General features: G+C 37.2%; 1 protein-coding gene across 3 annotated transcripts in view; it reads left to right on the top strand.

The window, feature by feature from the left end:
* Positions 1–24432, top strand: part of MRE11 (MRE11 homolog, double strand break repair nuclease) — a 78102-nt gene that overhangs the window by 42148 nt on the left and 11522 nt on the right. For 2 of the 3 annotated variants that reach the window (XM_050758905.1, XM_050758904.1), the window contains exons 15-18: positions 8819–9038; positions 10370–10453; positions 19235–19293; positions 20563–20630. In XM_050758905.1, the coding sequence (XP_050614862.1) occupies positions 8819–9038; positions 10370–10453; positions 19235–19293; positions 20563–20630 (431 nt within the window). The remainder of the gene's footprint in view (positions 1–8818; positions 9039–10369; positions 10454–19234; positions 19294–20562; positions 20631–24432) is intronic. The other variant, XM_050758906.1, reaches the window with a different exon arrangement.

The following is a 24432-nucleotide window of genomic DNA, read 5'->3' as shown; positions in this document are numbered from 1 at the left end:
TGCACCACCGCACTCTAGCCTGGGCAACAGAGCGACATCCTGTCTCTAAAATAAATTAATAAAAATGAATAAAACCTATTCAATTGTATGTGTGTGGGGATATATACAACAAAAGCCCCTATTACTCAAAATAATATCTATTCGTTAGCAGAGCATCTTATAGATAAAATCTTATCTTACTGAGCTGATATTATTTTGGGCAAAAAAGAAACTTAAAGTGTTTTGGTTAGCAATGTTAACCATGACTAAGCAAGCATGGATAAATAGACAATTTATATTATCTATTCTAAAATATTAAAATTAGCTTAAGCACCATCATCGCTGTCTTCTCAGTCTCGTTGCAGGTTTGAAACTACAAGTTAGCAATCATTAACTTAAATTTGGGGCTTCTACCTGGTACTTGTTGAATTTATGATTGAAATGTATTTTCTTATTTTCCGATTGCCCTTCGTGTTTTATGATTGCTGTCTAGTATTTAAAAGTTATCTTATAAGTGATGTACTGTTAGTTTTGTCTTGATTGCTTTCATTCAGCAAACATTTTGTGTAGTCCTTGTTATGGGTTAGATATTCTGCCTTATATTAGGACTGTACATATAAAAAAGCTATGGTCTGTATCCACAAGATTTTCTCATTTTAGTAGATAAGAGACATTTGTGTAAAGAAGATATTTGTTGAACTACTTTTCCTAGGTGCCCATTTTATAAATGAGGATTCAGACCAGACTCAAGGTCATATAGAGTGGGGCTAGAATTTGAACATATTTCTGACTCCAAGTGTAGACTTTTCTATCATCCTGTGTCCTATCAGAATTTTAGATTATTATAATATTAATTTGGTGCGTTGCAAATGGATGGTTTTCTAAAAAGGAAAAACTTCTAAAACTGTCATGCAACACATCAGAATCACTGTTGAAATATGCATGGTTGCAACCACTGTATCTTTTACAGGTTGTTTTTTGGAAGCTAAGGAAAAGAAGCTGTAGATTAGAAATGCCTTAACATGTTTATTATATTTGTATTCATCTTATAAGGTGCACTTAAAATAGAAATAGTTTGCCAAATCGCAAGAATAATGCTAGGAAGAAATGATTCCTGGTTCTTAAATATCCAGCTTAAATTTGATTAACCCTTTCAATTTAACAGGGTACAGAAATATTTCATTATGTTTGAATGAGTTCTTCATGTTTGAAGCCACAAACCTCAATTTTTCATTAAGCTTTTAAAAGAGTAAGAGTGAACGTCTTATACAAGGAAGGTAGGAGAGGCTCTGGCAAATTTCAAATGGGAGTTTTACAGAAGAAATAACATATGAGTTCAGACATTCAGCTTTATTTTAAGACTAAAATGTAATCGGGGCTTCCTAGGTAATTTTTCAGCATACCATAGGATATTATATATATTTTTTCGTTTTCAGCATACTATTTAGAACTTAGGTAATGGAGTCTGACACTCTGCCAAGCTGTAATTCACAGCTTTGCAGAGTCATTGGGCTTAGAATATGAATCCTAGCACCATGCTTAAATTACTTACACTGACAAACAAGACTATTAGCTCTCCTATTTGGAGAAAAAACATTATGCTTTAAAGTCTTTTAGGCTGGGCATTGTGACTCAACTGTAATTTCAGCACTTCGGGAGGCCGAGGCAGGTGGATCTCTTGAGCTCAAGAGTTTGAGACCAGCTTGGGCAACATGGCAAAACCCCATCTCTACAAAAAATACAAAATTAGCCAGGCATGGTGTCTCCCACCTGTAGTCCCAGCTACTCAGGAGACTTAACTGGGAGGATCACTTGAGCCCAGGAGGCAGAGGTTGCAGTGAGCCAAGATGATGCCACTGCACTCCAACCTGGGTGATAGAACGAGACCCTGTCTCAAAAAAAAAAAAAAAAAAAATTTTGTTCACATAGAAAAACTCTCAAATTTTTTTTTTAATGATAAATTTGTGTTTGAATAAAAGAGCAAACAATAACCAGTAGGCTTTGCAGGCCATGTATGGTCTTTATCACATATTCTTGTGGGTTTTTTTTGTTTGTTTGTCTGTTTTTTTATTAATGGCCCTTTAAAAATATAAAAACTGTTCTTGGTCTTATCCATAGTCCTTAGTTTACCTGGCCTCTGATTTTTTATGTTCTACCTGAATTTGAGGTGGGTTGATACCTTCTTTCAAAATACAATACCAGGCACTATCAACAGTGAAAAAGTGACCCACAGAGTGGGAGAAAATATTTGCAAATCATACATCTGATAAGGGATTAATAACCAGAATATATTTTTAAAACTTCTAAAGCTCAACAGTAACAATAACAAAAAAACCCAATTTTTAAAATGGGCAAAGGACTTGAATAGACATTTCTCCAAAGAAGCTTTACAAATTATAGCACATGAAAAGTCACTGAAGATCACCAGACATTAGAGAAATGCAAATCAAAACCACAATGAGATACTACTTCACACCCGTTAGGATGGCCATTATTAAAACACCATAAAATAACAAGTTCCGGCAAGAATGTGGAGAAATTGGAACCATATACATTGGTGGTGGGGATGAAAAATGGGGCAGCTACTGAGGTAAACAGGATGGCAGTTCCTAAAGTAATTAAACATAGAATTATCATGTAATATAGCAATTTCACTTCTAGGTATATAACCAAAAGAATTGAAAGCAGGAACTCATTTGTACACCAGTGTTCATAGCATCATGATTCACAATAGCCAAAAAGTAGAAACAACCCAGTTGATCATGAACAGATAGATGGATAAACAAAATGTGGTATGTGCATGCAATGGAGTATTATTCAGCCTTAAAAAGGAATGACATTCTGATACATCCTACAACATGGATGAAACTCTGAAAACATGAGTGAAAAAAGCCAGATGCAAAAGGGCAAATATTATATGACTCTACTTATATGACTACCTAGAGTAGTCAAATTCATAGAAACAGATGGTAGAATAGTGGTTACTGGGGAGAGGGAGGAATGCGAAGTTACTGTTGAATAGGTATGGAGTTTCAGTTTGGGATGATGAGAGTTCTATAGATGGATGGGGGTATGATTGCATAACCATGTGAATGTACATAATGTCACTGTACTATACCTAAAAATGGTAAAAAAAAAAAAAAGAGTAAGTTTATGTTGTGTATATTTTACCACAATAAAAGTGTAACAGTAGGATAGTATATTTTCAAATCTCACAAGGTATATGGAAACATTTTTGCCATTGGCTCTAGACCTGCACTCATGAATTAAGCTCTTAGAAGTAATATATTCTAAAGATTACAGTAAACTCTGGTTTTCATAGGAAAGGTAGAGTTAAAATACAATTTGAATATAATATTTGAGATGATAAAAAAGAAGATACAGTATTTAGACAAAGAGAAAATACAAAATTTAGAAATGATGGTTAGTAATTGATTCCAAGAAGTCATCATAATAGGGCATATTTATTTTAAATTTTGCTAGATACTGCCACATTAGTCCAAAGATGTCTTAACTAGTTTATATTCTCACCAGTAGTATTTGGGAGTGCATCTTTACCATCATGATGTATTACTGTATCTTTTGATCTCTACAAGTCTAAGGGGTAAGAAATTATTTCCTACTGTTGTTTTTAATTCATAACTACTTTTTTAAACTAATGAGTCTGAGTAATTTTTATGTTTATAAATCCTTTGTATTTATATGAAACACATGGTCGCGTTTTCTCTTTTGAGTGGGTATTGGTCTTTTTTTTTTTTGAGGCAAAGTCTCACTCTGTCACCCAGGCTGGAGTGCAGTGGCGTGATCTCAGCTCACTACAACCTCCACCTCCTGGGTTCAGGTGATTCTCGTGCCTCAGCCTCCCAAGTAGCTAGCGTGTGCCACCATGCCCAGCTAATTTTTGTATTTTTAGTAGAGTCAGGGTTTTACCATGTTGGTCAGGCTGGTCTGAAACTCCTTACCTTAGGTGATCCACCTGCCTCGGCCTCCCAAAATGCTGGGATTACAGGCGTGAGCAACCGCGCCCGGCCAAGTATTGGTCTTTCTCTAATTAATTTGTAAGAGCACTCACTTGAACACATTTGTGTGTGTGTGCCCTCTGTTTCTCTCTCTGGATACATACACATCATAATATAGCATGTTTAGGGTTTTTGACACATAAAGAAAGTATCCACTTATTCCTCAGCTTATTTGTTTAAATCAGGAATGGTTGGTGAATTACATGGTTCTGATTTTGTGGGTTTTTTTTTTCTTTGTTATATTAATATAGTGAATTATATTATTATGTGCATAGCTTATTATCGACATATCTTGGTATCACTTTGTAAATCCCCTGGTAATGGATATATTGGTCTTTCCATATGCTTCTGGAGTCTTTGTTTGCTTTCATAATCATAAATAAGATTCTGTAATTTTCTTTTTGTGTATGCAGTTCTTTGTCAGTACTGAGTCATGCTGGCATTGTGAAAACAGTTTGGAAGCTGCCTTTCTGTATGCTCTGGCACTATTTGAAATAGCAGTGGGCTTATCTGTTTTTTTAAAGTTTGGTAGAATTTACCTATGAAACTTTCTGATTGTGATCCTTTTTTGGGAGTATTTTTCTTTTAATAATTTTCTCAAAATTTTCTTTGATAATTGGTTTATTCCCCCTCTTGGATCAGATTAAGTTATTCATTTTCCAGATTGTTTAGAATTGACTATTCTCTCATAAGTCTTGGGTCTTCCCTCCCGTTCTTATTTCTTTTTTTTTTCGAGACAAGATCTCGCTCTGTAGTGTGCTACCACTCCCAGCTAATTTTTAAGTTTTTTTTTTCTATAGACAGAGTCTCATTATGTTGCCCAGGCTGGTCTCTAACTCCAGGGCTTAAGTGATCTTCCTGACTTGGCCTCCCAAAGTATGGGGATTAGAGATGTGAGCCTCTACACCTGTAGGGCTAGGATTAGAGATGTGAGCCTCTACGCCCATCCCCTCTTATTTCTAATGATGTGTATTTGTGTTTTCTTCCTTTCTTTAAAGGTTTGTAATTTTTATTAATATTATTATTGTTTTGTCCCAAAGGACCAGTGCTTATATTTATCCATTCTAATGTGTTTTTGTTTAAACTCTATTAATATATGGTTTTATCTTCATTCTAATACTTGGATAGGCTTTATATTGTTTCTCCTAACTTTTTGAATACAGAATTAACTTATTTACATTCATTCTTAGCAGGCTATAGCTTTCTTATAAGCATTGCTTTAGCTCTCTCATATGTTGTGATGTGCAATATTCTTGTTATGATTTTCTAGATGTTCCACAACTTTCATTTTGTTTTATAGTTTTGACTGGTTTGTTTTCAGGAAGCAGGTTTTTACTTTATTATTATTAATTTTTTATTGCAGGATGATTAGACATTGTGATAAATTTATTTCTCCTCTCAAAAATGTATTGAGATTTTTCTTTGCACCCTGTTATATATCAGCTAAAATGTTTCATGGGGTCTTGAAGTATATTATTAATTTTCAGTGTATAGAATTCAACATTTATCAATTAAATCTATCTTATTAATTATGTGATTTAGGTCATCTTTTTTTCTCTTAAGTCTACTTTCTAAAAACATACAGCTGGTTCCTGTTATTTGTGGTAGTTTTGTTGTATAAAGTCACTTTCAGCACAGAATTAGCAAATAGTGAATCATTGCTCCTAGGGGAAATACAAAATTAGGTTTCTGTGAGCCACTGGTAATGTTTTCGTCAGCTGATCAATACATGATCTTTTTAATGTGTTTCTGTTTAAAGATACTGTATTTAACGTATGATTCATTAGCATCGAACTTACAGGCAGTAGCACTTTGACTTATACTTGAATGAAGTTTATCTAATGTACATTTTTTCCTCCAAAAGTCATATTGCAGCCTTTTTGCATGTAGGAATGAACACTAAACATGTTGTGGGGAGGTCATTTTAAACACCACGTTACCAAAGCAAAAGTGCGAAAATGCAAAAAATGCAATAATGTGCCACATACATCATTTTGGTCAATGTCAGACTGCATATCCAGTGGTGGTCCCATGAGATTATGATACCGTATTTTTACTATATCTTTTCTTTTGAGATATGCTTAGATATACAAATACATAGCTATGGTGTTATAATTGCCTGCAGTGTTCAGTATAGTAACATGTTGTACAGGTTTGTAGCCAAGGAGCAATAGGCTATCTCCTATAGTCTAGGTTTGTAGTGGCCTATACCATTTAGCTTTGTGTAAGTACATACTATGATGTTTGCATGATGATGAAATCACCTGATGACACATTTCTCATGAGGCATCCATCATTAAGCAGTGCATGACTGACTGTCACAGAAAGAACCCTTATTTAAAGTACACAAGTGGAAACAAGAAGGCAGAGTGGCTCATTGTTCAGCCTCAGCTGGGAATGTGTGTGTCAAGCAATTCAAAATATTTACTGCTCTGTGCGTCTCCACAAATGATGCCAAAAGTATCGTGAGTATTGATTTTTAGGGTTACAGATAAATTTTGGCAAGTAAGTGAATTTGCAAATATAGAATTAATGAATAATGAGGATTAACTGTATTTTATGTGGGACAGGAAAGATGAATTGAAATCACTGTTGTTTCTTATATTTTTTGTTGTATTTCCTAAAGTGTTTTCCTTTTGGCTTGTAATGCCATATTGAACCCTGCATGTAGTGAGTTAGCTGTGATTTCACCTCAACTGAGATCATCTCATCATGAAGTTGCCACTTCACTCCCACTTTACGCTGCCCGCCTTGTTCACATCTCCTCATTTAGCCCTGGGTCTCCTTACTTCATGGTATCACAGAGCTTAGCAATGTTCTGGTCAACTATTCTTAGACCCAGAACTGCCATTCCAAGCATGAGGGACTGCTGTCATGTCCTCTTGGGATTTATATATCAATTTTGGAGAGCTCTACAATACCTGAAACTCTTCTCACCTTTCTCCCTTAGCCAGGTCAAATATTTGTCATATTCATTAACTCTTCTTTATAGAAGAGTTTGTGTGTTTGGGGGTTGGAACTGTTTTCTCATTTTATGGAAATTGTATTTTGTTTTTATTCTCTTATTACCTTTTGATTGGTTTAAGGGAAGATCAAGGCAAATTTGCTTTTATTTATATTTTATTTTATTTTTTGGAGACAGTCTCGCTCTGTTGCGAGGCTGGAGTGCAGTGGCGCCATCTCGGCTCACTGCAACCTCTGCCTCCCGGGTTCAGGCGATTCTCCTGCCTCAGCCTCCCAAGTAGCTGGGATTATAGGGCACGTGCCACCACACCTAGCTAATTTTTGTAATTTTAGTAGAGACAGGGTTTCACCATGTTGGCCAGGATGGTCTCAATCCCTTGAACTCATGATCCACCCACCTCGGCCTCCCAAAGTGCTAGGATTACAGGCTTAAGCCACGGCGGCCCCCTATTCTATCTTAAGTCTCTATTCATTTTAGAGTTAGAATATTTGGTTAAGTCTCAACCTTGTCTTTTCTAAATGGATTCTTACCAAATTAAGAATGCATGGCATGTTCTTGGTCCTAAGGTGTTTATTCCTTCTTAGGCTTTCAATTGATGTATTCTCCTTAATTCTTCCGTTTCTTTCTTTTTTTTTTTTTTTTTTTTTTTTTTTTTGGACAAGGTCTCACTCTGTCACCTAGGCTGAAGTGCAGTGGTGCAATCTCAGCTCACTGCAACAACTCCCCTCCCCGCTGCTTCCCCCAGGCTTGCACAATCCTCCCACCTCAGCCTCTCAAGTAGCTGGGACTACAGGCGCATGCCTTCACACCTGGCTAATTTTTTTGTTTGTTTGTTTGTTTTTGTATTTTTTGTAGAGACAGGGTCTCGCCATGTTGCCCAGGCTGGTCCCTAACTCCCGATCTCAAGCAATCCACCCACCTAGGCCTCCCAAAGTGCTGGGATTACAAGGTGTGAGCTGCCACACCCAGCCCTTAATTCTCTTTACCATATATTTGTGAGAGATTGTTGCTCATGTTTTTTCTGATTATAAAACTAGTTTTTTAGAAAAAGCGTAATATAGAAAATATGTAATACTCAAGAACAAAAAACAAAAGCATCCTAAAATTTTACTGCCCAGAGATAACAGCTATTTTTTGTAAGTTTTTTTCTTATTATTTCCTAGGAGCCAATTCTAAAAAGTAGCTCAAATTTCCTAGGAGCCAATTCTAAAAAGTAGCTCAAAGTAGCTCAGTAACAGTCTGTTACTGTCAAATATGGTATTGAATTAGGGATGATTGCCAGTATTCCTTCTAGTTCTGAAAATTTTGATTCTGTGAAATTTTGTTTTTCTTGGTAAATCTTTTCAAAGGGTCTCATGGGTAGTATGGTGGATTGATCTGACAGGATAATAAGTATTAAATTTGATTGGTGGGGATGTTCTCCTTTACACACATATAAGTATTTTTTATTTTTATTTTTATTTTTGAGACAGGGTCTCTCTTTGTCACCCAAGCTGGAGTGCAGTGGTGTGATCATAGCTCACACAGCCTCTATCTCCTAGGCTCAAGTGATCCTCCTGCCTCAGCCTCCTGTGTAGCTGGGACTACAGGTGTGCACCACCATGCCTGACTAATTTTTTTTTTTTTTTTTTGTAGAGACAGGGTTTTGCGTGTTGCCCAGGCTTGTCTCGAAAGCTTGGGTGCAAGCGATCCTCCCGCCTCGACCTCCCAAAGTGCTGAGATTACAGGCGTGAGCCACTGTCAGCCTCCTTTATGTTCTTATAGTATGATTACTTCATGTCAATGCCTAAATTAATGATTTTTAGGATGATACATTATCTCCTTGTGTGTGCTTTCTCTTTCTTCTCCCCCTTAGGCTATGACCAGGGCCAGAGCGCTCAGATCTCAGTCAGAGGAGTCTGCCTCTGCCTTTAGTGCTGATGACCTTATGAGTATAGATTTAGCAGAACAGATGGCTAATGACTCTGATGATAGCATCTCAGCAGCAACCAACAAAGGAAGAGGCCGAGGAAGAGGTCGAAGAGGCGGAAGAGGGCAGAATTCAGCATCAAGAGGAGGGTCTCAAAGAGGAAGAGGTGAGCGCTGAGTTCAGTCCTGTGCATATTCACACTTGGCAGTTGAGTGGAAAATACAGAATTAGATCTCGTCAGAGTTGAATTATGTTTTTATTTCTAAAACATGGTTCTTTAAAAAATCTATTTTTAGAATATATAAGACGGTCTTTCAGGCAGTTCTGACACGTGTCTTTTACTTAAATAAATTTTGAATGGCCACATGCACTTAGGGTTTTAATTGTTCTTAGCACATACCTTATAAAAGCTTCATTGTATTTGTCACATAGTACCTTTTGGGTACATTTAATGTCATATGTATTCTCACATATACAAAGTAGTAGGCAAATATGAGTTGTTAAAGAAAATAGTTAGCTAAAAGCCTTTGGCAACAGGAGGAAAACTCCAGATCATACAATTATTATGTTTGTTACTGTCATAAGATACAAATACCCACATGCTTACCAAGTAGTCTTTATAATAAAGTCGATTTAAGAAGGAAAACTGCCCCCAATTTGATTTCTAAAACTAGTCATTAACATTGTCATCATTGTATTTACTGTGAGACTATTGTCATTAAATAGTTCATGCCAGTAGAAAATGGTCATTCAGTGACTTTCTCACACATTATGTCAATTCATCTCTAAAGATTTTTTAAAATTCTTTTTATTAAATATGCATCCATAGGAATTTTAAGCTGATGAAATGAATATTAATTTGGTTTAAAATCTCCAGGGAGAGAAATCCTCATCTTTTACTGATGATTATTTTCACTATTCTCATATTTACAAAATTTTTCCTTAAAAATTTTTATTTTTGTTTTTTAATTTTTTTTGAGATGGAGTCTTGTCTTTGCTCTGTTGCCCAGGCTGGAGTGCAGTGGTGCGATTTCAGCTCACTGCAACTTCTGCCTCCCGGGTTCAAGCAATTCCCCTGGCTCAGCCTCCCAGGTAGCTGGGATTACAGGGACCCATCATCACGCCCAGTTAATTTTTGTATTTTTAGTAGAGATGGGGTTTCACCATGCTGGCCAGGCTAGTCTTGAACTCTTGACCTCAAGTGATCCTCCCACCTCTGCCTCCCAAAATGCTAGGATTACAGGCGTGAGCTACCACGCCTGGCCTATTTCCTTACATTTTAATTGGATAAATTAAATTAGATAAACTAAAGTGTGGCCTAAAAGAATAGTCTCTGAAAATTGGTCAGACTCTAGATGTTTGTTCTTATATATATGTCTAGCTTTTTACAGACAAACTATTTGACATAGACTTATTTAACTTTCATTTTTTGTTGTTGTATGAAATAAACCTTAGCTGCTGATGGGCTTGTACATTGACTGTTTATTTTTCTAACAGCAGACACTGGTCTGGAGACTTCTACGCGTAGCAGGAACTCAAAGACTGCTGTGTCAGCATCTAGAAATATGTCTATTATAGATGGTGAGTATAGACTGCAAGTGATTATTTATAAATTCCAACATTAGGAAGACCAAGGTAATCACCATTAGTAGCCCTTATTTGTGTTGCCATCATTGGAAAGTTAAAAGGGCAATTAGGATCACAGGATAAATTATTTTTTAAAAGATGTTTGCTATGCATTAGAGTTACTGAAGAGGGTAAGCTTTTAAAATTATGTTTTATAGGCCAGGCACGGTGGCTCACACCTGTAATCCCAACACTTTGGGAGGCCGAGGCAGGCAGATCACAAGGTCAGGAGATCGAGACCAGCCTGGCCAACATGGTGAAACCCTGTCTACTGAAAATACAAAAATCAGCTGGGCGTGGTGGTGCATGCCTGTAGTCCCAGCTACTCAGGAAGCTGAGGCAGGAGAATCGCTTGAACCCAGGAGGTGGAGGTTGCAGTGAGCCAAGATTGTGCCACTGCACTCCAGCCTGGTGACAAAGTGAGACTCCGTCTCAAAAAAAAAAAAAAGACAAAACAAAACAACAAAAAAATTAGGTTTTATAATTTCTTACTTTCAGACAAATGTTGTTTCTGTTTGGTGGAGAGATCCTGGAAAGAGGAAAGTGAAGTAGTTGGTCGCTATATGGACAGTGGTCGAAAGAGAGAGGAGCTGTCTCTACTGTTTCCTTGCTTCCCCCATGCTGCCCTATCAGTCTCTGCTTTCCATATAGAGAAGTCATGTGACCTATACTTAAGAGAAATTATGGCTAGGCCCTTGGAATTAATTTCTGTATAATCCTATGGTCTAAAAATTGTCCTCAAGGGGATCTGTTTAACTGTTTTTGATATTGTAGATTATGAAATCAGCCTAAAATGTTAGTCATATTTACAAAAAGTATGCGTTAAGATAGGTGGTGATACTTTTTTCTACCTAGCGTTTAGAATATATTCATATGTATATTATTTATATTTGTTATTTGAGGTTGTTTCACTTTTATAACATTTATAAATATTAATTTATTAAATATTATAATGTTTATAATCTTATAGCTAGGATTAATTGTTGACAAACTGGGGAGCTGAACTAATTCTCAGAAGATGAAGTTTCTCAAGGGCAGCATAAACCGCATTTATGTCCAAAAAGACAGCTGCACAGATAGAGCTGTGAGAGGTATATGAGTTTAACAGCAACCCAGGTGAAAAAGACTTAGGTCAGTAAGAGTTATGCAGGAAGACCCAACTGTCCAAATCTATTGATGTCTTAAACAGTATTTAATGAGTCTTGCAGGGGTGTCCAAGGGAGAGAATACAGTCATGGGTTCTTAGTTTCTCTTTCTGGTTGGGCCAGTAAAGCCCTTTTCTCATCCCTCTTTTCCTCGTATCACTAGCGACAGAAACTAAAAACCATGGCTTCAGGCTGCTAAAAGCCTAAAACAAAAGAAAATGGAACAAAAACAACAAAATGAGGTGGGTTGGACAAGCTTGCACAGCAAGGAATTCTCCCTATGTACTAAATTGGACATAACTTGCCAAGAATACTGTACTCCTCTTTGGAATTATATTTCAAAGAGACTGTCAACTATATATGATCATTCAGAAGAGATACCAAATAATATAAGAAATGGTTGGCCAGGCGCAGTGGCTCGTGCCTGTAATCCTACCACTTTGGGAGGTTGAGGCGGGTGGATTGCCTGAGCTCAGGAGTTCGAAACCAGCCTGGGCAACAAGGTAAAACCCTGTCCCCTACTAAAAATACAAAAAATTATCCGGGCATGGCAGCATGTACCTGTGGTCCCAGCTACTAGGAAAGCTGAGGCAGGAGAATACTTGAACCAGGGAGGCGAAGGTTGCAGTGAACTGAGATCATGCTACTGCACTGGGTGACAGAGCATCTCAAAAAAAAAAAAAAAGAGGTTGAAGAAACTTAGGATATCTAACCTGGGAAAGATTCAGATCTTTATGTAGATAATGTTCTATCATATAAAATGTGGAATGAATTAGATTTGATTTTAGTCCCAAAGGCAATGCTTTTTAATCTATTTTGGCTTATGGATTCTCTAAAAATCTGATGAAAGCTATGTCTTCTCTCCTTAAATAAGTACTCACATGCAGTTGCACCCAATTTCAAAGGGTTCAGCCACTCCCATGAAGCGCATTGTGTTCTCCAGCTTAAGAACTTCTGGCCCAATGGGGATGGATGGGTATAGCTAGACACATACTGATTTAAGTTTCTCATAGAATGGACCTAAAAGATTTAAGAACAACTGTGTTCCCCTGTTTTATGTGTGGGGGAACTAAGCCAAGCAGTTTTGCCCTGAGTTGATAAAACCACTAATAGTAGCAATAATGGCTAATATTTATGAAACTGCATGCCTCTTAACAGGTCTGTGGAGCAGGTACTTACTATATTATTTATGTTTTACAGAAAAGGAAACTGAGGCTTTACAAAGATGGGTAGCTTACCCTAGATCTCATAACTTGTCAGTACCAGATCTGAGAATGATCTCACATTCTCTGGACTCCACAACCAATAGCTGACCACTGTACTAATTTCCAGAACAAGATAAGATTAGAGACCTAGCTACTGGTTCTCCATAGAGGAATTTTTGCATTATACATAATAACCTATGTAATTAATGTAAAGATGGACTAATTTGCCTTGGAAGTAAGTATCACTCCATTAAAGGAATTTTCAACATTTATCAAATGACAGCTGATATTGAAGAAAAGATATAAAATCAGGTTGATTAAATGACTCAAACCTTACCAAAAAATTCCATTGCTATATTTTTACCCAGTATTATTTAGTACTTCAGAAGAGCCAGCTAAGATCCTTAGCTTTTTGCTTCACAAGCATGTTGTCTTTATTGCCATTTAGGAAATGGTGTCTGGAAAGATGCTGTTCCATTCTTGGTAGGTTTAATATAAAAGCAGAGAGGAAAAAAGAAAGAAAGAAAAGGCAGCCTGGAAAATTGTAAAGGATTCATGCTGAGTTCAACCTTGCATTCAGCAAATGACAGCTTTGTGACTTGAGACAACTCAGTCACTCTCCTAGTTTGTTTAGATATGATTGGGAATAATAACCTCTATTGTATTGGGTTATTCTGAAGATTAAATGATCAAAAAGCCTGGCATGTAGTAGGCATTCATCAAGTGTTATTAGTATTAAAAATGAGGAAACAGGAACATAGAAAAAGAGTGAATAAAATAATGAACACTTCCATGTTAAACCACCAAAATTGGTTAGCATGCAATCGACAGTCATAGATGTGGATTATCCACCTTTACCTTAGCCCAAATCGCCTTTTTTTGTCCTGTCTTGTTTTTGTTTTTGTTTTTTCTGCCCTGTGGAATCCAGTGTCCTGGCTTGTTTTATGTGACGTTTTCCTTGACTTCAGTGGGTAGACTTCATCACTTAAAGTGAGTCTTTGAGTTTCCATTGTAATTAAGAAATCAGTTATTAGTTAAGCTTGTTGGTTTTTGTTTTTTTTTAAAAAAAAATGTTTTTCCCTCCGCTTGCTGTTTTTGGTGTTCGGCAGTATCACTGTGATCAATCTAAAGACAGTATTCTTGTTTATCCTGCTTAGGATTTACTGGGCTTCATGAATCTCTGAACTGGTATCTTCCATCACTTCTAAAAAATCCTTAGCCATTATCCCTTCAGGTATTACCTCTATGCTATTCTTATTCTCCTTCCTTCTGAGTCTTCAGTTAAATATAAGACCTTTTTATTCTGTCCTCGCATGACTTGTATTTTCTGTTTTCTCTTTCTGTGCTACATTCTGAGTAATTATTTCTGATCACTTTTTTTTTTTTTTTGAGACAGAGTCTCTCTCTGTCGCCTAGGCTGGAGTGCAGTGGCATCATCTTGGCTCACTGCATCCTCTGCCTCCTGGGTTCAAACAATTTTCCTGCCTTAGCCTGCTGAGTTGCTGGGATTACAGATGTGCACCCAGCCTATTTGGTTCTTTTAAAATATGCTCTGTCACCGCTGGATACATGGCTCACGCCTGTAATCCCAGCACTTTGGGAGCCTGAGGCAGGCAGATCACGAGGTCAGAAGATCAAGACCATCCTGTCTAACACAGTGAAACCTAATCTCTACTAAAAATACAAAAAAAAAAAATTAGCCGGGTGTGGTGGTGAGTGCCTATAGTCCCAGCTACTCGGGAGGCTGAGGCAGGAGAATGGCATGAACCTGGGAGGCAGATCTTGCAATGAGCTGAGATCGTGCCACTGCACTCCAGCCTGGACTACAGAGTGAGACTCCGTCTCAAAAAAAAAAAAAAAAAAAAAAATCTAAAAGTTCTATACATCATTGTCAGCTGGCTTCATGTCATGATGTCATGTTAGCTTTAATTAAAATATGCTTTGTCACTTTTAATACTTTTTAGAAGTTTTCTGAAGATATTTTTAGGCCTGTTTTTAATTTTTCATGTGTACACAGTAAGGATTGTTTTTGTTATTTTGTATCTAATAACCTAGTGTCTGAATGTCTTTGGCCTCTTTCTGTTGTCTGTTTCTGTTGGTTCTCGTTTATGGTGACTTATTTCCTTTCATGCTTTGTTATTTACTGTCCCTAGAAAATTATCAGCAGGAATAATTTGAGACCTTGGATGAAGCCATCTTCATCCAGAGAAGATTCATGTTTGTTTCTCTAGGTTTGTAGGGCACCACAGGTCTTAGACCACTTTAAGCTAAATTTGAGGGTTTCTTGGACCAATCAGGTGATACACGCTTGTAACTAAAATGCAGGTTCAGTCACTTGCTGCTTGCAAAGTCCAATTAACAAGAGCAAGGTGTGGTGTAAAGAAAGTGACTTTTTATTCCAAAGCTAACTTAGGGGAAGAAATACAGGCTTCCTACCTTAAGGGTACTGCTTCCCCCTTTGCGGCAGAAAGTGGAGGCTTTTAAAGGGGACCTATCAGGAAGGGCATGCAGGGGAGGAAGCGAGCAAGTAGGGGGTCTGCGTGTTAGTTTTATCTACCAGGCAGTTGAATTGGCATCTTCATGGGAAGAAATAGGCTATAAAGGTGGCTGAAAACTCTTTAGGTTGGAGAGAGTTTCATACTGGGACTTTGGGTTGTAAATTGACTGGTATCTCTAGAGGCAGCCCCCTGGTGGGTGACAGTTTCACTCTGGAGCTTCCAAGCACATAGTTAGATGAACTGCCCCTTTAGGGAGTGTCTGATGAAGAGGAAGTAATAGACTATAATTGCATTTCTAAAGAACTAAGTAGAAAGTGGGGGAAAGGAGAAAAGAGAAAAGAAGAGAGAGAAAAAAATAATTGAACTATCTCTTAGAAAAATGGGGTATTCAGTTACATGCTTATGAAATCCTGTTTACCTCTGCTTCTCTCTTTAACCATTGGGGCTCCACCTTAGGAAGGGAAATGCATCAGGGTTTTCACTTTGGGCAGGCTGTGGGATATGGTAGCCCTCTCTCTTTTTCTTCAGGATTCTCAAAACCAGTGTTAACATTTTCCCAATTGAAAAGGGAACTCAGGGAAAGGACTTAATGTACCTCTCTGAGTTCTAGCTTTTCTTCAGTTTTGGCCTGGTAATTCCTTGCTATGTGATCAGCTCTTCAATGCCATTGAGAATTTTTTTTTTTTTTAATGTTTAAGGTACTAATTTGGATTGTTGTCAGCAGAAGTGAGTTTGAAGACAATGAGAGATCATGTTGTCTGAATAGCCTAGCCTGCAATGACTGTTACCCATTGACAACATAGAATAAAGCTTCTATTTGTGTAGAGAGGCTGGAGACCAGTTATGGTGCCCTAAAAGTTTTACAGATTGGCTTGACTAATTTTTTTAAGGAAACAGTATTCATCCATGAAAAGAGGCTATGTAAATAAACTAAATACGAAACGTCAGATTTCCTGAATTATGTTGTAGGCAAAAATCTTATTATGGTACCTTTTGCAGCAGAGCATGATGGTTAAGAATGCAGGCTCTGAAATCAGGCCCCTTGGGTCAGCCATAGCCAGCTCTTTACTGCTGGCTCAGCACCCTTGCACTGTAAGTGCTGTGAGAAAGGGGTCTGCATCGTTCCTGCTCATCACTGTATCCACTGTGCTTGGCACATAACATAGTAGATGCTTGTTAAATACTTGACAATGACCCAATAAAAATTACTTAGAGATTGTGTAGCATAAGGGTTAAAACCATGGTTCTAAAGTCAGGAAGATCTTGTTTTGGATCCTGACTTCTCAATTTTACTAGTTGTGTGTCCTCCAGCAAATACGTTAAGTTTTTCATCTTTAGGAGTGAGTGTTCTCATCTGTAGGATGGGACAATGATTGTGTCTTCCTCATTGCATTATTCTGAGGATTAATGAGAACATGTATGTGAAGTACCAGGCAGTGTCTATACATATTAAGCCCTCAGTAAGTGCAAACTTGTGTTATTCTACAAGCATCAGATCCCTTAGCTATAAAATTGACAATGTTATACTGACTTCAGAGTAATTATATTAAATGAGCTTAAGTGTTTACAGTACTGATCACAGCACCTGGTAAAAATGTGATAGATGATAGCTGCTATTAGTATTAGTGGTAGTGTTTTGCAATAAGGTTATAAAGATGAATGATGTGAATCATTGGTCTAAATTTGTCTTTTATCTAATTGATTTGATATAATGGTTTTGCTAACTTAACTGATTACCTTCAGTACTGGTCTTTTTTTTGAAAATGAACTGATTTTTAAAGTATAAATTTGTAAAACATTTTTATCAGGTTGGATTTGGTGTTTTTTTTTTTTTTTTAAGCCTCTGACAGAATACCTGTGGAGTAGTAACTATACTTGTCATCACTTTGGAACAGAAGCAACAAATTCAGACTGTAACTTCTAGATCCCTGTTTTAAATGAAGGAGTGAAGAGATAAATAAAGGTCAAATTCTCTTATAACAAGGTCCATGGAGTACGGAAATTTATGTGCTGCAATTTTATTGGAAAAGATAGAAATTACACTTACAGCCACAGGAGTTGTAAATAAGAGTTGACAGCCCAGATTTTTCCATTGAAGTTAGTCAGCAGAGGATAGTGACTAAGTGAATGAAAGTACCTCTGAAGCCACTGCCTTTACATTTCACTTATACCACTGTGGGTACCACTGCTGCTACTATGTTTGCTACCACAAATAGCTACATGTATTTGAATGCTTTCTATCTGCTAGACACTTCTTACCCTCTCAACAGTTTTCTGCATGAAGTATTAACATTGTTTTACAGGTGAGGAAATTGAGTCTTAAAGAAGCCAAGGAGATTGGCCATAGTCAAGCTAGTAAGTCAAAATGAGTCTAACTCCAAAACCAGAGCTTTTAACCATCACACCGTATTGTCTTCCTAACAGAACATAGTGCTTAGTTTTCTGGTAAAATTATTTCACAAACATTCACTCATCTTTTGCCTTCCACTGGGATAAAAAGAAACGTATCTTGTTTTCTAGGATCTCAGAGTTAGAGGAGTCACTGAATAAATATTGAACAGAAATATTCTTTGAAATCATCATGATCTCTGGCCTTTTTATTCAGTCGCTGTGTCTAGCCTTTTGAGTAGAGTAGGATGTGAAACCAGTAACTGAGTAAAGCAGATAAGAATATTGTTTCTGCCTCTCATTTCTCCTCTTAGATATTACAAGTTTGGAGATAGAACCTAGAATAGGAAACATGTACAAACACAATAAATTTAGGTTAGATAGAAAGATTCATTAGTTTTGTGACTAGGAGAATTTTGGACTTTGCAGGATTTTTTGAGTATTTCTTTGTTTTTCTGTGCCCTATTTAGTTTATGAGTCATCTTGGGGAAGATATTTTTAATATCAGCAAACTGGTAAGACGTAGGAGAAAATAAACCTAAATTAGATGTTTGAAATTTATTATAGGTTTTTGTTTTGTTTTGTTTTGTTTTGTTGAGACAGAGTTTTGCTCTGTTGCCCAGGCTGGAGCACAGTGGCACAATCTCGGCTCACTGCAACCTCTGCCCCCTGGGTTCAAGCGATTCTCCTGGCTCAGCCTACCGAGTAACTGGGATTACAGGCACCTGCCACCATGCCTGGCTAATTTTTGTATATATTTTTAGTAGAGTTGGGGTTTCACCATGTTGGCCAACCTGGTCTTGAACTCCTGACCTCAAGTGATCCACCCGCCTCGGCCTCCCAAAGCGCTGGGATTACAGGTGTGAGCCACTGTGCCTGGCTTTATTGTAGGTTTTGATGTCAAGGAAAAAGAAAGGGAAAGATAAAGAGCTAGCTAAACTTCAAGGATCTAACCAAGTTTAAAAGGAAAAGAGGTGTGGATACAAAGGAATTTTTATCATAGAATAAAATATATGCTTTTTTCTAAAATTCTCCTCTGGAATATTTCTTAGATACTGAATATGGCTACTAAGGTAGAGGAAAATGAGAAACTACTGGAACCCGATGGCTCCTAATGTAGCAACAGGGATAAAGGTGTCATCAACAACAAAGAAGGGATTTGGAGGCTTTCCTTCAATACATCTGTAGTTCATTTGGTTAGGTGATTAGATTTTATCCTTCAGGTATTTTTCTATGAAATATTTTTAGTGTGTGCGTATTTATAAACACAACAGTATTCAAATAAGCTGGGAAATAATGAGACTGACAGTTGAGCCTTGAGTTATGTGTACCTATAATTCTATCTCCCTTTAGATTTTAAAAAATATCAAATAGTTTTATAATTAGGCAGCATGCAGTTTTGCAGATAGGACTCAGAAAGTCTTTAGCTAAAGAAGTATACAAGTTTTTCTAAATTATTTTAAGAATAACATAATGCACATTTCATCTTTTTCATTCTAGCCTTTAAATCTACAAGACAGCAGCCTTCCCGAAATGTCACTACTAAGAATTATTCAGAGGTAAGAAAAAAAGTTTTATATTTGTGTATTAATAATTTATGTTTTCTGCATTATAAATTGTCAACTCTCTGATTTACAAAGTAAATAAAAGAAGAACAATTATGGAACATTAAAGCTGGAAGGAGCTTTACCAGTTATCTCTAGGGCTTCTAGGATTTGATTTTTTTTTTCTTGGTTGCTCTCTTTGTTTAAATAATGATTATTATAGAAATCCATAAATGTTATGTATACAGTAATGTTTTCAAGGATAACAGTGTTGAACCAAAAGAGCTCATGCATGGAATACTAATATTGAAGGTGAGTTCAATGGATATAGAGGTTTTATCTATACCGGGTTTCCTTTTGTTACTTACCTTCCCAAAATACTAGCTGTGCCTTAACAGCTGATGGTAGACTTAAGATGAATGAAAAGGCTGGAGTCCAGTGATCCATGTGGTTTGCCCTAGGTTTAGCCTGGGCCTTCTGCTCTTCCTTTGGATTCCAAGAAGAGTCCAATATGGGCTTGACTCTCCTATTACTTCACTTTCAAAACTGTATCTCCTGAGCCAATACTCTTCCCTCTACATCAGGGTTTCTCCATAATGGCACCGTTGACATTGAGGACCAGATAATTTGTTGTGAGGGATTGTCCTGTGCATTGTAGGATATTTAACTGCATCCTTAGTCTCAGGGGCTGTTCGTTCAGTATTTGGTCTTTGGCTTCATCCTCATCTGTACTTAAGTTAGATGAACATATGGCAAATGTGTGTATCAAATGTCAAGATGACAGAAAATGTAGAGAAATAGTATTTTGGATGATAGAATCAACAGTCAGAAATATCTTTATTGAGTCTTAACATTAACAAATGGTATTTAAGAGGGACAGATTTAACAGAAAGATACCTAGTATTTCCCACATGGTCTGATACCTCATTTAAAGCTGGAGATGGAACACTGATGGTCTCACCTCTCATAAGAACCAAGAGGAAAGTCACAGGGTCTGCATACGAGCCTATGCAAGTCATTCACCAATGTAACTGGGTTTCCTTAGGTGCTCAGGTTCCTGGGATGACCAGGAGAGAGGTGAGCAAAAAGTAACATTTGTGAATGAAGAGGGACATTGGAGGGAGGTCAGACTGAGTGTTAGTTTTAATGGTTATAGCTTTCTGTCTCCTTTTTTGTGGCTCATGTATAACTAAGATTTAATCGTTTAATTCATTTCTTCATTTTCATGTTTATTCAGAGAGTCAATTCTCACAAAAACCATTTGTTGCTTTGTTTCCTTGCCAGGTGATTGAGGTAGATGAATCAGATGAGGAAGAAGACATTTTTCCTACCACTTCAAAGACAGATCAAAGGTAGGTGCAGTGATATTCTGCAAAAAGAAACATCTGAAAAAAATTTTAAATTATCCAAAATTCCATAGTTACACATTTTTCTATGCCATATAAGTTTAACAGACTTACTTTCAACTAGTAAAGTATATAGAGGAATGAAAACAGACCAAGGGCTAGTTTATAGAGTTGATGCAGCATTAGTAAAAGGATTTTCAGTGAAAATTGAAATAGCCTGTAATTTTTTTTCCTTTTGACTTTATTAGTGCTTTTCTTTTTATTTATTATTTATTTATTTATTTATTTATTTATTTATTTATTTATTTTTTGAGACAGTGCCTCACTCTGTCACCTAGACTGGAGTGCAGTAATGCGATCTTGGCTCACTGCAACCTCCACCTCCTGGGCTCAAGCAATTCTCCCACCTCAGCCACCTGAATAGTTGGGATTACAGATGTGCACCACCACACCCGGCTAATTTTTTGTATTTTTGGTAGACACAGGATTTTGCATTGTTGCCCAGGCTGGTCTGGAACTCTGGAGCTCAGGCAATCCATCCACCTCGACCTCCCAGAGTGCTTGGATTACAGACATGAGCCACCGCGCTTGGCCTCAGTGCTTTTCTTAATGGAAGACTATGTTCTTTCCAAATAACAGAAAATAATTTTGTATTTTGCTAACATTTGATTTCAGCTTTTTGTCATTGTCTTATTTTTATATTCTTAACTACACATGGTGCTGTACTAAACACCAAAAAGGGGATCACACAGAGTCACTCTGTCTTCAGAGGACTTGCATGCTCTTCCTGTGTGTTGTGGGATTTTTGGCCTATTGCTGTTAAGCTTGACTTGATTCACTATTACCATTTGCTTTTATACATTAACATTTTGGTTGAATACTGCAAAGCTCGATTAATGAGAGTTTCTACTTAATAAAGTAATCAACTGCCTTATTTTGTACTTATTTTCTGTTTGAGCATTATATTAGGTCTGATGAGAGAGGGGCATAGCAAATGCTTTAATATGGCCTCTGTCTTCAGGTAACTTCAGTTGTAGTGGAAAAGAGAAATGAACATATTTGAATTCATCAAAGAATGATTTAGTACATAATTAGGTGTAGAATTTTATATTACAGACCCATAAGCGTGAGTGCTTGTGGGCTGGTGAAAAAAGGAACAAGGAATGTGGGCTAGAAGAAGCAGCTTCATGGAGGGAGTAAAACTGACCTGAGGTTTCAAAGATAAGATTTGGTTTAGTAGGGTGGAGAATGGTGGTCCCAGCTGAGAGTAAGGGCATGAACAGGAACTCCAGAAAGAAGGGTGATTGAGGAAAAACCTTATATTAGTGTTTCTCAAGCTTTTTTTTCATGATCTCAGCCATTTCTTGATTATCCAAGGAGAAGAATTAAGTAACTTAGATGTAATTCAATTTCTCCCTAACATTAGAAATTAAATACTTAAAGAATGAAATTTTTGGGGGTAGGGTTGAGTTTGAGAGGGCCAAAAACTATTGTAATAGCTACGATTTTTCATCCCACTCTATCCCCTGGAGCCAATTTTTGTTTTTTGTGATATTGACCCCACTGAGAATATAAACTCTATGTGAGTTAAAGGTTAATGTTAGAACAAGTGTAAGTATAGTTCCATGTTCACTTATTAGGTCCTTTAAACATCATGCTAGGTTCTGGGGATAGAAAGATAAAAGAAATGTTTCTTCCTTCAGAGAATTTACACTTTAGTGGTATGCTAATTACAGGGCACTGCTAATCCACCAAGATAAATGTTTTATTCAGGTGTAACGAAATCTAAGGGATGTGCCAATATCTTCCTGGGAAAGGTCACTGAAGGTTTTACAAAGAAGATAGGTGACATCTGAGCTGGTGATCAGCCGATCAGTTAGCATGCATTAAAGGAAATGATCTGGTGTAGAGAGAAGAAACAGTGGCACAGGACACAGGCATCTACTTTGAAGGATGGTCAGGGAAAGCCTCTGAGGAGGCTACATTTAAGCCGAAATTTTAATAAGGGAAACGTGGCCTTGCGTAAAGCAGAGGGACAAGTGCATGCAGCCTGTATTAGTCCATTTTCTTGCTGCTGATAAAGACATACCTGAGACTGGGCAATTACAAATCAAAGAGGTTTAATGGACTCACATTTCTACGTAGCTGGGGAGGCTTCACAATCATGGCAGAAGGTGAAAGACATGTCTCACATGGCGGCAGACAAAAGAAGAGAAAAACAGCCAAGTGAAAAAGATTTCCCCTTATAAAACCATCAGATCTTGTGAGACTTATTCACTACCATGAGAATAGTATGGGGGAGCTGCCCCTGTGATTCAATTATCTCCCACCAGGTCCCTCCCAGAATACTTAGGAATTATGGGATCTACACTTCAAGATGAGATTTGGGTAGGGACACAGCCAAACCATATCACAGTCTATTGAAGAAGCAGGTTTAATAATGTTATTTAGGAGCCAGTGACTCAAGTGTGGTGGAAAAGGAGGTGGTTTGAGATGAGAATAGAAAAGAGAGGCAGGGTAAATCATACTGCAGGAGCAGGTGAGCACTACAAAGGTTTTGAATGTCCTTATAAATGCAGTGGGAATCCACAGAAGGATTTTAAGAGAGGAGTGGCACCTTCTGATTTACATTTACAAAGGATCACTGTGGTTGCAGAACAAGTGTAAATAAACTTAGCTGAAAGGAGGGTGCTGCAGGGAGTTTGAGCTAAGAGAGATGATGGAGGCTTGCACAGGCTAGTGGTAGGTGAAATGGAGAAAACAGATGGTTTCAGGATATATTTTGAAGATAGACATGACAAAACTTGAGTATGGATTAAATATTTGGAATGAGGGAAAATAAGGAATCAAGATTGATTTTCTGGTTTCTTGCTTGAGCATTCACATTGTGCCATATATTGAGAAGGGCATAAAAGAAGAAAGAACAGATGTGTTGTAGGGAATGATAGGCATATAATTAAAAGTTCCACTGTAGATATGAAAAGTTTGAGATGCCTAGAAACTTACATGAAGGGAGGTTATAGGCAACTGAATGTGTGAATTCAGAACTCAGATGAGGGGTTTGAAATGATACTTAGATTTACCTCTGGACAGCATGCAGATGGTACTTAAAACCGTGGGGATGGATAGGATCACCTCAAAAAAGAAGGCAGAGCAGAAGAGGGTTTGTTTTCCTAGCCTGCAGTTTTAACCTTACCCAACCTTTGGGTAGAGTAGAAAAAAACAATAAAGACATGAGAAAAGTCCAGGAGAGTATAAAGTTGCAGAAGGCCATACTGGCCTTTATAGGAGTAAAAAATACCAAGATGGGCACAGATGCAAGTCAGTTTCTATGTTTCTGGTAAGTAGTGGAGGGACTTATTTTAGCTCATGAAGGTTTACTTGAATTTCTCAGGACTCCTTTGGTTCCAGCTGATAGAAACCTAACTCAGATTCTCTTACAGAAAAGGAGATGTATCGGAAGATTATCAGGATACCTCAGGTTTTGGAAGGAAGTCCTTGTTTGGTTGTTGTTGTCTTTGTAAATTGAAGCACACACAAATCAGATCTAGCTTTCTAAGTTTTTTTTTTTTTTTTTCCCAGAAATGGGTCAAAATACTATTTTGATATTTTTGATATATGCTTAAGGATATTAAAGAAAAAATAGTTTGCTTTTGTTATCACAGTAGATTGTTTACTCTTTAGCTGTATAAATGTCTGCCGACTTCTTTAGACATGAAATAGTAATATAACTCACCATTGTTTGGCACTTCCTGTGTGCCAGACACTGCTCTGAGCATTTTACATGTGAGTTAGCTTGTGTGGTGCT

This window comes from Macaca thibetana, chromosome 14 (assembly GCF_024542745.1).
Source record: "Macaca thibetana thibetana isolate TM-01 chromosome 14, ASM2454274v1, whole genome shotgun sequence".
Lineage (NCBI taxonomy): Eukaryota > Metazoa > Chordata > Mammalia > Primates > Cercopithecidae > Macaca > Macaca thibetana.
Note: the sequence above shows the minus strand (reverse complement) of the source record. Positions and strands in the feature narration are given on the sequence as shown.